Source organism: Engystomops pustulosus, chromosome 1, assembly GCF_040894005.1.
Source record: "Engystomops pustulosus chromosome 1, aEngPut4.maternal, whole genome shotgun sequence".
Taxonomy (NCBI): domain Eukaryota; kingdom Metazoa; phylum Chordata; class Amphibia; order Anura; family Leptodactylidae; genus Engystomops; species Engystomops pustulosus.
The window spans coordinates 82,181,806-82,199,824 of record NC_092411.1 but is presented as its reverse complement, the minus strand read 5'-3'; the positions used below and the strand labels follow the sequence as shown (position 1 = coordinate 82,199,824).

The 18,019-nt window shown below is 39.7% G+C and overlaps 1 protein-coding gene across 2 annotated transcripts in view; it reads left to right on the top strand.

Moving 5' to 3' along the window:
* SPECC1L (sperm antigen with calponin homology and coiled-coil domains 1 like) overlaps positions 1–17,111 on the top strand; it is a 30,823-nt gene extending 13,712 nt beyond the window's left edge. The window contains exons 4-17 of one of the 2 annotated variants that reach the window (XM_072145490.1): positions 44–1,623; positions 1,713–1,920; positions 3,554–3,627; positions 4,906–5,081; positions 5,163–5,332; positions 5,417–5,526; positions 6,039–6,129; positions 7,122–7,208; positions 8,035–8,194; positions 8,651–8,707; positions 8,990–9,092; positions 13,993–14,109; positions 14,932–14,991; positions 15,119–17,111. In XM_072145490.1, the coding sequence (XP_072001591.1) occupies positions 44–1,623; positions 1,713–1,920; positions 3,554–3,627; positions 4,906–5,081; positions 5,163–5,332; positions 5,417–5,526; positions 6,039–6,129; positions 7,122–7,208; positions 8,035–8,194; positions 8,651–8,707; positions 8,990–9,092; positions 13,993–14,109; positions 14,932–14,991; positions 15,119–15,208 (3,083 nt within the window). In that variant the 3' untranslated portion in view covers positions 15,209–17,111. The remainder of the gene's footprint in view (positions 1–43; positions 1,624–1,712; positions 1,921–3,553; positions 3,628–4,905; positions 5,082–5,162; positions 5,333–5,416; positions 5,527–6,038; positions 6,130–7,121; positions 7,209–8,034; positions 8,195–8,650; positions 8,708–8,989; positions 9,093–13,992; positions 14,110–14,931; positions 14,992–15,118) is intronic. The other variant, XM_072145499.1, reaches the window with a different exon arrangement.
* The last annotated feature ends 908 nt before the right edge of the window (positions 17,112–18,019 follow it).

The window sequence follows — 18,019 nt, the reverse complement described above, 5'->3', positions numbered from 1 at the left end:
TTTTTCCTGTTTATTTTAATTACTTTTCTCTATTTATGTACAGGAGGCATCGGTACCAAAAGAAGTGGCTCATCTGGGACAAAAGAGGCAGGATCGTCGCGAGAAAGAGTGCGTGAACGTTCCCGTTTAAACACCAGCAAAAAAACTCAGAGTACAGGGATTAGTATAGGAGATAACTCTGCCCCTACCAAACGCTCTCGTGCCCGGGCAGAGTCTGAGGTTCTCCGTATGAGCAAATCCAAATCTGACAACCAGATTAGTGATCGTGCTGCCCTTGAAGCTAAGGTCAAGGACTTGGTGAGCCTTGCCAAGAGTAAAGATGCGGAGATTTTGCTTCTGCGCACAGAGCTAAGGGACATACGGACACAATTGGGAGAAGATCTGTCTGACAAAAGTCCTGAAGAAACTCCATTAGTGCAACTGCAGGAGCAGAACGCTGTGGTACGCGAAGAGCTGCAGCAGCTAAAAAGTGAGAACCGCATGCTTAAAGATCGCTTGAATGCATTAGGTTTCTCATTAGGTCAACAGTTAGATGTTACAGACAAATTATATGGTTACCAATCCATAGATATGGCTACTGGCAGCCATAGTGACTGTGGAGGAGGTACTTTGGCTTCTTCTGTGGAGGGCTCCACACCTGGCTCAATGGAGGACCTCCTGAGTCAGGATGAGAGCACACTGACTGGAGAGAGAAGGAGTAGTTCCATGGATAATTTGGACAGTGAGTGCAGTGAAGTTTACCAGCCTCTTACATCAAGTGATGATGCTCTTGATGCTCCTTCTTCGTCCTCAGAGTCAGAGGGTCTTCCTAGCACTGAACGATCCCGTAAAGGCAGTAGTGGAAACGTAAGTGAAGTTTCTGTAGCCTGTCTGACAGAGCGTATCCACCAAATGGAAGAGAACCAGCATAGTACAGCTGAGGAGCTGCAAGCCACACTACAGGAACTGGCTGATTTACAGCAAATAACCCAAGAGCTCAACAGTGAAAATGAGCGACTAGGGGAAGAAAAGGTCATATTGATGGACTCTCTGTGCCAGCAGAGTGACAAGCTAGAGTTGTTCAGCCGTCAGTTGGAGTATGCACGAGCGCTTCTAGATGAGCACCACGTGTCATACTCTCTAGATGAAGACCTAAAAAGTAGCCGCTATCTGGAACTAGAGCAGAGATATATGGAATTGGCTGACAGTGGCCGTTTTGAGCGAGAGCAACTGTTGGGTGTTCAGCAACATTTGAGCAATACCCTGAAAATGGCAGAGCAGGATAATAAGGACGCACAGGATGTCATAAGGGCTCTTAAGGAGAGGAACCACCACATGGAGCGCATTTTGGAGGCCGAGCAACATGCCAAACAGTCACTTGCTGCAACTCTGGAGGAATACAAAGCTTCCCTAAGTGCTGAGCAGTCCGAATGCTCCCGTCTGAAAGCACAGTTGGAGCAGGAGAAGCAAAGGGTGTCAGAATTGTATTCTATACACAGCTCTGGAGATGCATCACACATACAGAATCTACTGGAAAGTGTGCGCTCTGATAAAGAGAAAGCGGAAGCCCTGGCAGGGAACCTACAAGAGGAGTTAGTGCATTTACAGAGTGACCTCAGACGAATGCAAGATGCCTTTGACAAGGTAAATTGATGGAAATGGGGTATTTTTATTTTATCGATTATTACAAACGACATTTTTATTTCATACATTGCTTTTAATGTTCCCTTTAGCTGGAAGATGAGTATAGAGCGTTCCGTGAAGAGGCACAAAAGCAGGTGTCAGAGTTGACTCTGGCACTGGATAAGGTGAGGAGTGAGTTGGAAGAAAAAGAGACAGAACGCAGTGATATGAAGGAAACCATATTTGAACTAGAGGATGAAGTTGAGCAGCACAGAGCTGTAAAGCTACATGACAACCTCATCATATCCGATTTGGAGAGTAAGTATGTGGCATTTCCCAGCAGAGGGCGGTATGACACAACCAGCACCATAGAAAATACACATAACATTCCAATGCAGTTACAGCAAAATAGTCCTGCCCTTTAAAACTTGCAGACTTAGGGCTTACTCATATGACATTGAAAAACATCCATTTGTGCTCATTGTGTTTTGTTAAAAAACAAAACATATTCAATTCTAAACCATTTTTTTACTTTTTTTTCCACAATTAATAAAAAGGTGTTTTTTTTTAATGACCCTTAACCAGCCTAGTCCTGCAAATATAGCAAACATATTGCACATAATTGATTCAACAAATGTAAATCAATCAGTTTTCTGTCCTAGTACAATACAGCAGTCCATTTTTGTAGTCCAATTGTAATCTGACTTGTCAGATTTTTTGACAGCTCTAAGATACTTTTTTTTATGCCCAGTTCACCGCTGCGTCTGGGGTTTCCATTGAACAGAAGGTGAATCAAAAGTCTCTGTTTCCCATTGACCTCAATGCACATTTTTCTTCTGTTTCAAATCCATTATGATAGTGGAAAAAAAGACACTGGCTGTGGCAAAATTTTTTCCCACTATTTCATAACGGAATGGGGAATGGAACAGGCTGAATGCAGGTGTGTGCTGTAGCTATCATGCATCAATGAAACAAAAGCCTGCACCCTGATGCTATCTAAGTGCAGTCCTTCTTTTTTGTTTCCCCTTTTGGCTTCTTTGGGACATATCTCGCAGGAGAATTGGAGCAAGACTTAATGCGTCAGTGTTTGTTCCAGATGTTGTTTCACCTAGACCAGTGCAAAACTTGGACACGAAGATTTTTCATGTGCATTGGGACTTTATCCAGATGAGAGAAAATTGGTATAATGTAGACATTTACAGTTAAAACGGCAAAATTTATAAAGTTATAATAATATAACTGACAAATATTGGATGTGGCTTTGCTAGAAGGTGTAAATATTATGGATCTATTTCGATAAATGAAATAACATGCAAAAAAAAAGATAAATTCTTGGCAATGTGAATCTGTGGCAGTCACATAGCAATGTGAGTTCCACACAAAATCCACAGCAAAAGATAAATTATATGTGGCGTTTATTACTGTGGAATATTATGGACCAATGCACTGCAGATTTTTATTCTTTTTTTATAATGGAAATCTGCCATGTAGATGTGCCATGTGCCATGCCCTCAATATAGTATTCTCTATCCTGGAGTCTTCTGTTTGTCATCAGTCAATACAGAAGTTGTCCTAATTGTAGTGTTTCATAGGCAAAGTGGCAGGACAGCTTAATGACATGGTTACCAACAGCCTTAAGGTGGCATCCTGTCCTGTACGTGCTGGTCGCCTTAAGCTTCTCTACTTTCCTGTCTCAAACAATAAGGCTGCAGCACATACCCAGAGGAGGTGTTAAGACTGTACTTTATGAAGGAAACACGTTTCGCGTGTAGTAATTATATCTAACTATTTTCTCTTTTATGCATCATGTCTACATACATCCTCAGGGTTTAACCTGTTAAAGATTATTAACTACCTCTGAGTGGTCTGGATCACGTCCTAAATTGAGTCACTAATGGATGCTCTCTGTTCATGTCTTGCTCTTACATACGGATTCTAATTTATCCTACAGACACGGTAAAAAAGCTGCAAGATCAAAAACATGACATGGAGCGTGAGATTAAAATATTAAATCGGAAGTTAAGGGTAAGGACACATTTTTATTTTTTTACTCCACCATTATTTTTGTATATTAAGATTACTACCCCTTGATGCCAAGGCAATTTTTCACCTCAATGACCAAACATATTTTTATATTTAAAAATATTTCATAGTCATCCGAAGCCCATAGAGATTTACATTTTCTGTTGCCGTTACTGTATGAGTGTTGTTTTTTTGTAGGAATAGTTTGTGTTTTTGAATGGCACTATGTTTGTAGTGCATAAAGATTTTATTCTTTATGCTTCATAAATACTTTATTCTTCCCCAAAGGGAAATCGTAGTGCCACGGCCTATTACATAAACATGGACTCCCAAAACAGCATGACCTGACATTACATAAAATGACATGACCTGACATTACATATAGCTTTTGCACGCCGTTACCGATAAAACACAATAATGCATGCCCAATTTCAATAGCCTGAAACTGACGTATTGTACAATGAAGAGTAGACACTACCTTATTTATAGTCTATTTTATAGACTAAAAAATATCTAATTTCCTGCAAGATTTCCTGTACTGCTTTTGGTGAGACCTGAACTGTTTATAGCAGTTCCTGAAAGTGCCCTTTGCCCCAATATCACGAAAAGCAGCAGTTTATCAGTGTTGCGCTTCCAGTTTAATTGCCAATTTAATTAAGATATTTATAAGTCTCTACAGCTTCTATTGTTTTATCAGCAATCACTACTGGTTCAATTTTCATATCCCACCCCCCTGTATATGCTCCTTTTAGTTTATGAGTATTCAGACACAAACTATCAGCTGTGCTCCACTTCACAAAACACTCCACCAGACCATGATTGATTGATTGATTGATGATTGATCCACACCGATTCATGTGGAGAGTCCACCATAGCGATTATGACACTCTTGTCGGTAATTTTTTTGTAAAAGAACATGTGATGAGTTGCAGATAAAGGTATACAGAACGAAAAGAAAAGGATTTTTGAATAACTATTAATAAACCAGTATGTTGGAGGACAGTGGGATCTAAATGTTGAAAAACGAGCTTCTATTTTTTTTTATTTTCTTTGAAAATAGAAACTGTACTAACTTGTTATATCTGTAATCATAATTATATAAACATTAAAGATAACAAGACCCCTTCGGGGAAAATTTTTCTTTCATTTTGCAATACATTGTATTGAAAACTGGGCCAGTAGAAAAGATACCATATCTTACAAAAACAAGCCCTCCTGAGGCTATATATATAGAAAAATAAAAAAGTTCCAATGAATGCATCTCTTCTTATGGTTGTATAGGAGGAGTCTGCTGAGTGGCGCCAGTTTCAGGCTGATTTACAAACTGCAGTTGTAATCGCTAATGATATCAAATCCGAAGCACAAGAAGAAATCGGTGATCTCAAACGACGGCTCCATGAGGCACAGGAGAAGAATGAAAAACTTGCCAAGGAACTGGAGAATGCTGCATCCCGCAAGTAAGGTCACAAATATTTCGAAGACTGGAAAAATGTAGACATGTGTATTTGTATGTAAATCCTAAGCCTCCCTATCTCTAGGCAAGAAGAAGAAAGGGGCCGGGTCTATAATTACATGAATGCAGTGGAGAGAGACCTGGCAGCGCTGAGACAAGGAATGGGTCTTAGTCGTAGGTCTTCCACCTCTTCTGAGCCTACGCCAACAGTGAAGACTCTCATCAAATCATTTGATAATGCATCATCTTCACCAGGTAAAAGCAGGGCACAAGCCATGATATATGCATTTCCTCTGTAGTGACTTGTAGTGTAACTTGCATATTATCCCCTTTTGATAGCCCCCAGTCCAGCAGTAGCAGCTGCTGCTGCAGCAGCTTCTATTCCCCGCACACCCCTCAGTCCTAGCCCAATGAAGACACCACCTGCTGCTGCTGTATCCCCCATGCAGGTAAGGAAATAATGGATTGTGGATGTGTTATCAGCTTTGTTTCCTGGATTAAACGCTTGTAGACCCATGCATTAATTTACAGTCCTCTTGTTTAGTTTGTAGATTGGATAAACTCATTAGGATGGCCAGCACACTAAAGTGATACATACGCCGCGCTGGAGAGAAGGAGCGGTGACCCCTTCCCTGTCCATAGCAGCACACGGCGCCGTAACACGGGGGAATATAGTACATATGTCCTATCTATATGTCCTGTATGTAGCCGGCCTATGGGAGTCGTATGTACGGCCACAATCTTGCGGCCGTATATACGTTCCCCTGCAGTCGTGTGATTGCAGCCTAAATGTAACAATTTTAATAGTTGTTTTAAATTTTAATTCAGATTAACTTCTGTTCAACTGATATTCAAAAGAAAAGTAATTAAAGCAGAAATTGAAAATACACTTAAGATTCCACAGGTTATCAAATAAATGTCACTAGGGATCCATCTATATTATGTTCTTCTTATGTTGCAGAGACATTCCATCAGTGGGCCGATATCTTCAACTAAATCATTACCAGGCCTGTCTGAGAAAAGACCAAGTTTTGCTGAAATACCAGTTCAAGGTATACAGAAATCCAAAGTAGCCAAATGTGATGTTATATTTAGCATTTTACATTTGGAGGCACAGCACCACCACTACAGGCCTTGCCTCTCTGCTGACAGTTTGATGCTCTGGCTCCATGTATCCCATTCGCCCAGCTTTGCTGTGAATGAGCAATGCTAGAGCTCTCACTTTTCTATTCTCTGACCATTTTTTTTTTTTTTTTTTAAATTCTATTATGTACTATTGCTCCTGGGGTATTAAGACAGCAAACATCATATGTTCACCTCATTCTAGTGCTGTATGGCTCCATCAGTCTGTTTGTATGCAGAGGCTCAGCAATGAAGATACCTGCATGCTGTAGTGGACACTCGCACTGTTGACCCCACATCACCACTGAACCTCTGCATACAGAGGATGTGCACACAATGTGCCACGCTCCACTGGAGCGAATTGAGTATACAGTCTTGCATTGCATACAGTCTTTGCATAGTATAAAAAATATATATTACCTGAAGACCACTTTGATTCTGTTTCTAATCCTTTACTCGATTGAAGAGAAAAAAAACCAAGCATTGGGTAATATGTAATCGTAGTTTCTAGAATCTTCATAGAGCAGAATGTTGTACCCACTACTTGTGTGTCATTTTAGATAACACTGGGGTTTCAGCTATAAATGGAATTAAACCTTAAATCTATTTTCTTAATAATGCCAGTACTGCCATGCCAGGGAGAAATGAGGTAGTTGACTCATCAGTCATTTACTATGGCGGTACACTGCGTTACTGTGGTTTAGGATACCAAATTCTGTAAGGTACCTGCTGATGCCTATTATGTGTATGATCAAGATCCTGTACTCCTTCATGTGGTGGTTGCAAAGTTAAGGGGAGGTTTGGTTCTTAAAGTAAATCCCTTTCATATGTATGTTCATTGGGGAATTGTATAGGGAAAACCATTTCTAGTAATTCATGATACGATATTGCTTTGTATAATATGAGTTTTTATTGTATGCAGATCATTTGCTAAGAACTGCTTCCAGTGCAAGAAGTGCATCTTCTCTGCCACGGGTCCCAGCTATGGACAGTACCAAATCTATTGCTGGTAAAGCCAAGGAACTTTCTTATATCATTTCACACAAAATGAACTGTGTGGTGAGATTACATTAGGCAGTGGGTAGGGAGGGAGGTGCTGAGAGAGCAGGGGGGTAGTGCAACAGGCTGTGAAGCCATAACACAGAGGGGCTCTGGTAACGCCCCTTCTGGCTGATTACCGTAATTTTAATCCAGACACAGTCACAGTATCTGGATCTCTGAGTATGTACCCCTGATTTATCATGCTTGATTTTAATGGCAGATTTTCTTAAACAAGCCATTTTACTATTCTCACCGGCTCTATTCATTTCTAGAAGAAATATGGCTTCAAAGGCTTACCTACTCTTAAAGGAATTGCTACTTTATAAGTAACAAATGTGGAACTCATAATGGAGAATTACCTATCCCTTTACTGTAATTGTGTCATATTCTAATATCTGTCACTTTGCACGTCCTTCTTAAGCAGTCAGGTTTTTTTTCTTTATTTACTCTATTCTTTTGTTTTTCTATTTCCTGGCCTGATATTAAGAACAATATTGGGTAGGAAGTGTCTGACCTGCACTTCCATACTGATTTCCTGGCCCTTTCCTCTCCTTGTCTGGGATACCTCTAAGAGCTGATTACAATGTAAAGGAGACTTGGGTTAATAAAATTATCACTACAGAGCAGAATTTTCTTCCATTGTTTATTCTGTACCAATTAAAACAAATAAATATGTTGCAAAAATGGTCAGCTGTTACACTTTCTGGAAGTTGGGTGAACTTCGTGGCATATCTAGCCCTGAAAGCTGTTTCCTTTTGTATTTGTGTTCTGTAATGGCTATTTCTGTCTTTCAGTATCGCGGCGCAGCAGTGAGGAACTGAAACGTGACATCACTGTGCCAGATGGGGGTTCTCCTTCTCCTTTGATGTCAATGACCTCATCCTCGCCACAACTTTCTCTGACTTCTTCCTCTCCCACAGCATCTGTGACACCAACTGCTCGCAGCCGAATCAGGTACATTAGTCTAACTATTTTATTAATTATTTTTTTTTAATGCAGATCGAATGTATTTTTTAAGGTCTGTGGTCAATGAGGAACAGTTGTAAACTGCAACAAAAGTGCTTGAGATCTGCAGAAATAAAAAACGCACTTTGCAGCTGCAGATTTTTCTGTCTGAGTTGCAGTTTATACATTTTTCTATAGATATATAAAAATGTATGAGGGGGCACACCGTGGATTTGAAAAATTGTCAAATGTTCACAGATCTTTTGCACAGCGTGTGGTTGGAGTATTGTAAAACCCCCTCGCTAGTGCCGTATAGTCTGAAACAATGATGCCGCACATGATTTTGGCCTAAACAGTACAGTCAACACTTTTTTTTTCTACGGTTTTCTATATAAATCTACATAAGAAGTTCAGATATTGTACATTACATTGAATTATTTACCTTGTACTGACCATGAGTTACAGCCTGTATTATAGACCCGAGCTGCTAATGGAAACAGTCGACAGACACACCCTAAACAGGTTAGCTGAGCTTCTAAAATGCAATACTCTGTGCTCTGCTGTGTTCTGGGAGAGGTGGCTTTTTCTGCATCAGAATACTGTACCTGGTGTGAAGACTACACTTCCCAGAATGCAAATCATTAATGCAAGTTCTAAACAGACTGCTGGGAATCACTTAATTGGACTTTTCTGCTTTTGGTTTTTGCATTTCGCTTGTTTCACGGGTGCTTTATATTTATGCTGTATGTTTAATGTGTGCTTTATTGCCTTACATTTTACATATACTGTGTACTTTTTATATAGGGAGGAAAGAAAGGACCCCTTGTCAGCCCTTTCTAGGGAATATGGTGGCTCAAAGAGGAACGCCTTGTTGAAATGGTGTCAGAAGAAGACTGAAGGATACCAGGTGAGTGTGGTGGGGTTGTAAGTAAAGCCTGGTTACCTTCGCATGTGTTGGCACTGCATGGGTTATCATGTAAATGTGGATTTTACCCTGAACACGCGTAGGCAGATTGTTAGGTTGGTTAATTAGGTCCTGGGTTATTAAGCAGCACTCTCTCTCTCCTGGGAGCGGATGAAGGATAGTTACCGGGATACATGTAGCTCCATCTGTCCAGAACCAGGAAAGAATTAGCAAATACTCTTCAAATACACAGATGTTGGTTGGATGAGCGTCACTTTTATTCCCTTCCATAGTAAAAATAGAGGCTTTTAGGGTTACCCGATTTTGGGATCTGTATACATGTTGGCCCAACACTAATGCTGCTCAGTTTTTGAATGGAAAATGTCCTCAGTTTCTGTATCCCATGTTATGCATATCACTGAAGCTAGGGGCCATAAGCTGGAGAGCGCACGTGCTCTTCCTCACACACTGCGTTGTGCACAATTTCACAGACTTCCTTATTACAATTTATTTATTACAAATTAATTATTAAGAATTCTGCCTGAAAAGCATTGCATAATATTAGTTCCCTTAGTTTTTATTTACTTAAAAAGTTATTGGAGGTCTGTGTGTATGAAGAATAAATTACTGTGATATGAACAGCTATATTCTTGGTGGAAAGGTCTTGTGACTTCCTGCCAAATAATGGCATTGTACCAAATACTATGTTTATCGTTATGGGCACAGCACTGGGGTGGAAGCATTTCTAATGTTCTGGCTACAATATCCCTGGCCAGTTTTTATATGCTGACATGTTTTCTGTAAAGTATAACCTAAAACATGTTTATTCCTATTGTGTCATAGTGTGTCTTTGGTCAGTTTATTGTTCCTCCTTCCAGACTCACAAATGTGTCAATCCTTTTCTGGGGGTTTTATTTTTAAAGGGTTTTCCTGTGCACCTTTCTAGTATTTATTTCTCAGTTGTAAAGAAATGTTGGTTTTACATAATTATAGTAAACAACACTTAAATAAACCATACGCTATCGGTTGAACCAGCAATTCTATCATACTGGGATGTTTGGGGCATTTCCATGTGTTTGTGGAATAAAGTTGATGGTGTTGAGAACAAAAAATATACAAACAGTTAAAACCAGAAGTTTACCTACACCATATAAAAAGACACATATGCATGCTTTTCTCAATATCTGACATGGTATCAGAATAAACATTTCCCGTTTAAGGATTGCCAAATGCCAGAATAATGAGAAAGAGAAACATTTTTTAAGGCATTTTATTACTATCTGCAATTTCAACAGATTACTATGCCTTTTAAGAATTTGGTACTGCCCATAGGATTATGTCATGTCTTTTTGGAAACTTCTGAGGACTAAAGACCTTTTAATTTTTGGAGACATGGCCTGTGGTCTGACAAAACGAAAACTGAAGTGTGTGGCCATAATGTCCATTCTTACGTTTAGAGGAAAAAAAGGAGACTCTTGCGAGCCTCACAACACTATCCCAACAGTGAAACACAGGGATGGCAGCATCATGTTGTGGGGTTGTTTTGCTGCAAAAGAGACTGGTACACTTCTCAAAATAGACAGCATCACAAGGAAAGAACATTTTGGCAACACTGAGGCAACATCTCTAGACATCAGTCAGGAAATCTAGAATGAAAGAAAATCTACCATGAAAATCATCATGATTAACTAGGGGCACTCATAGATCCAACCACAATGACTGTTGTAATCTTATTTGTTATCCATGGCCTCCATCCTTCTAAAATCCACTTTTAAAATAATGCCAACGAGCCAGAAAGGATATGGGTGTGTTATGAGAGCCCCTCTGTGCTGCAGATTTACAGACTGTTACATATTGAAGGAGCTTCCCCCCCCCTCCTTATAACTGTGTGGTCACTGCTGCTGAGATTACAGAACTAATTTGGGGGAGGAAGAGAGCCAGAATCAAAATCAGTTACTTATATAGACCCTCAGGAGAAGGGGCATTGGGTATACCCTTTCTGCAGGGCTATTTTCTTGCGGCCCAGATGTCCCGTATAGTAGGATGGAAGGATAGGTAAGAACCATTGAAAACTTGGATAATGGAAGACTGGAAAGCCCCTACAGTGTATGAAGCACTGGAGAGTGGGGTAGTGCAGAACAAAAAGGGGTCAAATACAAGTATAGAGACCATATATAAAGGCTGGAGTCTCATGAGGAAAATTATTCTTATGGATGGCATTATAGAAGATACTCCACTGTGGCACAATCCCCTCTTCCCAGAACTTGGTAACCTTCCAGATCCCATTTTTTGGGAAGATAGAGGGGTGCGCCTTTTCTCTCAGATACTGGATAAAGGGGTAGTGGTAAGTTTCTATTCACTTAAAACAAAAGCGGGTCTAAATAATGGGGATTTTTTGAGATACTCACAGTTAGCACATGCAGTTAAAGCAATAAGGATTCATAGAAGTATAAAATTAGTCACATCCATGACTTTATTAAAAACACTAAAAAGAAAAAGAGTTTGGTTGCTGGGGTGTATAGGCTTTTGATTAAAGGTATGTTTTTAGGGGCTAAACACAAGTCACAAGAATGCTGGGAAAATGTGATAGGACAGATAACCATCACAAAGCCCTGATCTTAATCCTATTAAAAATTTTAGGACAACACTGAAAAGGCCTAATTCCGACCATTTGTGAGAAACTTGTGAAAGGATATCCTAAACATATGACCCACATCATACAGTTTAAGGGCACCAAATACTTCTAAAATGTATGTAGACTTTTGACTCCGGCATTTAGCAAATATAAGTATATAAATAAGAGTAAGGGTTTATCCCAATTTCATGTCTGATGTGAGAAAAACATGTATATGTGTCGTTTATATAATGGAGCTGTAGGCTTCAAATGTATATAAAAGTTTATTTTTTTTAGCAGTCTGTATTTTATGTTTTCTGATGTTATCTTGCCCGATACCTGCTAGCCATGGGAGATCCCACTGCCAGAAGTCTCCATAATCGTTTGTGTTTGTTGACAGCATAACTGATTCATTTCCTGCACAATATGGGCAATTTGTTTCTATTCTTTAGCTTTTAGGGAAACATTGGGTTTTATAACTCGGTATAGTGGTGTTCCTCAATCCAATACAGTGGGTTTGCTGTCCCCTTATACTGTACCCTCTGAGGAGAGTGGCATCCACGTATAGGTCTTTCCGGTCTTCATAGAGAAAGCAGCCTTATACAGTACATGGGGATAGATGGTGCCACAGCTAGTGAATAACACTTTCATATTGGATAGATAGCAATGTGTCCTCTGCTACTTTTTTATAGATATCATGTATCATAGGTGTATCATCTGTCATATTGTAGTTTAATCTAGGTTTGATGGAGCCCCTCAGGTTAATTTACATACAATCTTTCATCCTGGTGGTAGATGTCCTTTAAGTAAGAAATGTGTCTGCTGTTTTTTTTTTTCCTAAAACAATTTGACAAAAGTTCATCTGTTCTTTATTATGTCTTTTTCCTGTGTGTCTGTAAGGATTGTTAGAGAGATATTCTCCCACTGTAATTAAGACAGGATTTATTTATAAAAGAACAAACCCAACATTGGGATTTACTAGGTGACCAATCGTATGAATATCGTTATTGGCATCTCTGAGAAGGTTTAATATTCTAGATGGTTACCCAAACTAATGGTCATTTGCCACTTGCCATAGGAGGAGTTCAGTTATTATACAGTCCTGTAAGAGGATTGCATTTCTAAATAGACTCCGTCTATTGAAGGCAAGACCTTTATTCAAAAAAATATCACTTAGACACCAGTTTTAAGAAATTCTGATCTCAAGTGGTTTAATTCTTTGTGTTGGGGAGTAGAAGTAAATCCAGGATTTTTACTCCTTCTGTGTCCTCATATCTGCTGGTTATTCAGATGCTTAGCCTGGACTCCCCGATTAAGCGGGTCATAGCTATTGTGTGTGTCTGCGCGCCTCAGCACGTACAGCTGTTCTACAGTCAGGAAATGAATTCTTTATTATTATTGGTATTATTTTAGTTTCTTCCCAGAAATGAATTTGACCCATGGACAGGCGGGGGTAGAGAAGACATGGACAGCGGGAGGGAACTTCCTGCTCTAGTGAGGAGGAGATTCCTTTGTATTATGTTACAAATACTAATCGTATTACTGAGTTTTGGCTAAACCCCCAAACACCAGGATATTGCATGTTATATATAAATGGTACCCTATTTCGCCTAAAATAGGACATCTCAAAAATAAGACCTCGTACAATTTTGTTCAAGCTTAGAGATATAAGGCCTCCCCTGAAAATAAGACCTAGCGGCAGTCGTTGCTACAGCACCCCACCTCCCCTGCCTCTACATTGGCATTAGTAGATCTTTTAGATACTCCCAAGAGGTTGTGACATGGGTGAAAAATTCATGGAATAAAATTACTTGCTGTTGCACTGCAAATGCAATACAAGCAGCTCCATGGACAAAAAGGGGTCATTTAAGGAAAGTGATACTGCTATACACGAGAGTTTGGGGCCAATGCTTCCAATACAAACGGAGTCACTATAAATTCAGCATGAAATTCAGAGTTTGGAGAGTTGTTAAAGAAGCTGATGAATGTGAATTCTTGTTCATGGAAAAATCCCCTGAAAATAGGACCTATTTAGGAACTAAAATTAATATAAAACGCTGTCTTATTTTCGGGGGAAACATAATATGTAATATGTCTTATTGGACAGCAGAAATGTTCGGCGATATAACAAATATTTTAGAAAACAGGTTTTCTGCCCATACAAGCTTGGTTAAAGAAGATGGTGGTCTGAAATAAAATGCCCACACAAGCCGCATTGCATCCCAATATGAACTGGAGACACACAAGACTATGTAACGTAGATACTTACACGGTTGTTCTGTTTTGCAGAATATTGACATCACAAATTTCAGCAGCAGTTGGAATGATGGACTTGCATTCTGCGCTTTACTGCACACCTATCTTCCTGCCCACATCCCATACCAGGAGCTGAGCAATCAGGACAAGGTAATTGTTGATGGATCGGGTTAGTAGTATGTAGAAATACCTATCCATCACCATTAAGCCAGTTATGACTCGTAAGGTATTCTTTGTTTATGTAGTGAATACTCGCAACCAGGCTTCTGATAACAGGAAGGTTCTCATTAAAACATCAGTTTTATTTTATCATATGCAAACATCCATCTTTTTTTACAGGGGTTTAAAGGGGTTGACCGATTTTTTTTTTAAATTATGGTGGCAGGCTGGGGAGGGATTTAAAAAAAAAAAACCAAAAACCTGTACTCACCACCTCCATCGCTCCTAAGGTCACATGCCACCGTGTCGCCGCGCCGTGCGCCTATTTGTTTGTAGGGACATGGAAGCTGCGCTGCACTCGTCTTCCGGCCGGCCACACCCACTCGTCCCATTTCCCAACTTTGTTTCAAGCACTAAGATATTAGGACAGGTGCGCGTGGCTGGCAAGAATCTGACCTCAAAGCAGCTTCTGTGCCCCCTGTAAACAAACGACAAGACAGCATCGCTGAATATCAGGAGCGACACAGGAGGTGAGTACAGGTTTGTATTTTGTTTTTTGAAATCCCTCCCCAGTCTGCCTCTAGGATTTTAGGAACACTCGGACAACCCCTTTAACCAACGCATTTTGGACATACCAATGTAATGGATGTTGCTGCAAACGAAATGCGTTGGTTGAACTGTAAACAGTGGATGTTTTTATTTGATGAAATAAAACTAAAGTTCCGAACGGAAGCTTGACAGGTTGTGATCGTTGATACATTTTCTCCTATGGGGCAAGTATCTGTGCTTAACATTTATTCCCCATTTTTATAGCGGAGAAATTTTACCTTGGCGTTCCAAGCAGCTGAAAGTGTGGGCATCAAATCTACTTTGGTGAGTTTTATAGAGATTTTTGTGAATACATTTTAAGGTGTGTTGTTTTTTTTTTTTGTTTTTTTGTTTTTTTGTGTGTGTTTTCACTTTTATCAGATTACTTTATTTTTTTTTTTTAATTTACCAGGACATAAATGAAATGGTACGAACCGAACGACCAGACTGGCAGTGTCTGATGACCTATGTCACGTCAATTTACAAATACTTTGAAACTTGAATTTGAATCTTCTGTTGGTCAAGACCTTCTCCAACATGTGGAATGTCTTTGAGGAATTGTGGGCACAAGATTTGCCATTCATTTGATGCGAGAATGGTAGAACTACCCAGCATCTTTAAACAGATCTCACCGATATGCCAGACATGCTATGACACACACATCCGTCTATGTGAGCTAAGGGTCATCCCGTTTTCAGATTGTAGTATCTCAGGATGCAGCTCGTGCCAAGGCAGTGGAAGCAACAAGATGAACGCAGTTGGTGATATCCGTTTCATGTCTTGCTCGTGTTCTCTTAGTGCCTTAGCAACGTGTGCTTCTTACAGATGCTCTGACCTCCATCAAGAACATTTGATGTGTTTCCAAGCCTAGTACCTAGTAAAGGGATACACACTAAAGCACATGCTGTGCAGACTTTCTAGCTGCTGCCTTTTTAATTCCAGATTGTTTTCTGTACTTCGTGCCTATAACACTAATGACAATACATGTGAATGTTTCACTACATTTAGTTCTTGGCCTTGGACTTATGAGAACTGTAAGTGACCAAACGGATTGCTGCATTTACAGACTGACCACACTTGGGAGACAGCTGCTGAGATGTTCCCAGGCTAAGTCTTGCACATACCTTGGACTCCATATCCCATGTTTCTTTAAAGAACTTTCCACAACCACATACCAGGCTCGGTACATGCTTCCTTACGCAGGTGCTTTCCCAGAAGGGTTATATTAATATTCAGAATTTTTTGTTTTATTTTCTATTGAAATGGATGCTTCTCATTCCAGTGCACAATGAAGTTCTAGAATTCCCACTACTTCATACAACTGCACAGGCTTCATCTGGACTTTATCCTGGAAAATCTAAAATTGCTAAAAGAAAATTTACAATTTATCCTCATTATTTGCAATTGTGAGCGGTAGAGCGATTCTCTCTTCTTCTTTTTATTTTTTTTTTGTCTTGTTCTAGTCATTCCACTCAGCTCTTGAGGACATGAAAAAGGATGCTACAATGGCTTCCCAGTATAGCTGGCACAGCATAAATCCTTTTCCTGGATGCTGGCAAAGATTATTTTCATATTTTGTATACTGTAGGTATAGACTATTTCAGCAAAACGCCCTGTATTCTTAAAGGCGCTAGCCGAAGTGGAGGGCCACTGCAGCCCAGGTTTATGGATTACAAAGACATGACATTTGTAATGTTTCACCAGGACCTTAAAAGACCACTTTAAGAATGATGGTCCAGAGTGCTCGTCAGGTAGAGCATGTTTAGCTGCTGCACATTCCCTGTTACATTCGCCGGTTACATACGCTGCAGCTAATACTGAATGTTCTCTACCCACTGGCTCTGAAAGTCAGCTCTTGCCTTCTGGTGGCCAGCCTTAGGTGTTATGATATGAGGTCATTTATATAGGGCATTCATTGTGAAATACCATTTGCATTTACTTAGGACTTAAGCATATTTTATAATGTATATTTTCTGGGTTAATTTATTTTGTTTTGTTACTTCATAAGTTTTCTCACATGCACAACTGTAGAAAGTAAACGTTTTGCCAAAAAAAAAAAAATTTGTACAAGGGAACCAGAATGCGTCTTTGTAACCATTATTGTATACGTTATTATTCTATGTTAAGTACAAAGTATTTAAACAGAGACTGCCTTCAGAATGATTCCTTGCAGCCACCAATGCATCGATATATAAGCTTTAACCATACCCTGGCAGCAGAGCTCTATCCATGCAGTAACCAGAAAATATCCTACATGACATCCTTTAGGTTTCTCTCTGCAAGCAAGGTGTTAATGGCAGCATTGTATTATTATTAATAACATATCTATTACATATGATACATGTAAACAAGCGTTGGCTTTGCGATGCAAAAGGGCATTTCCAAAATAAAGATATAAAGCTGCATTTTCATGTGTCTGCTGGTTATTGAGCTAACGTTACATGAAACCAGTCAGGTAAGGACTGCTAAGGGTATGATCACATGTCAGATATACACAATGTTACAATGTCTCATCCTCCATGTCTGCTCCCTTAGCACTTCCCCCCCCCCCCTCCCTCTTCCTGCTGTAATCTCAGGGCAGCAGAGGAAGTTTCAGCACACGGTGGTAGACAAGTGCTCCTGCACAGCAGAATAATTCTAAAAGTTGATTTTAAGAAGGAGGCCCATAATTGAAGAAGATTAACACAGTCATGGTACCTGGATCTATGAGAAAGTGTCCCTGATTTATCAGATGTACTATACCACAAGTTCCTGGACAAATGCTTGATGCTGACATTTGGATTTCTGCCACAAATGTACACCAAGATTAGTCTTGGCATTGTTGCTTATCTACTGATTTTCCTGCAGGAAAAAGTTGCATGCTATATTTTCTTACTAAGCTTTGTTTTTAAGGGATCTGAATGCTTTCAGTTTTAATGAAGATTCTTGAGCAGAAATTAGTGTTTCATTCAGTGTTTCATTTGTCACCATACCCTAAGGATCCAATTTGTTACTATCAATTTTTATCTATACTGTTTCCAAATCATTAAAGCTAATAAGAAAATCATGTTGTCTTCCCGCTGGCCACTGAACGTCAATAGATCGGCATGTCGGGAATCATCAATAGACGTCAATGGATCTTCTCCAGACTACAAACTTCTATGGTCTATTGTATTTGGTGTAAAACATATTCCAGAATGATGAAATAGGTTATACATTCCCATCGTGGACTTGACTGATGGCAGCTAAAGAACCCTACTTAGACGAAAACTAAATCGAGAGAAAAGTTTGTATTGTTTTGATCATTGCTTCTCTACTTATAGCATGCAGGCTT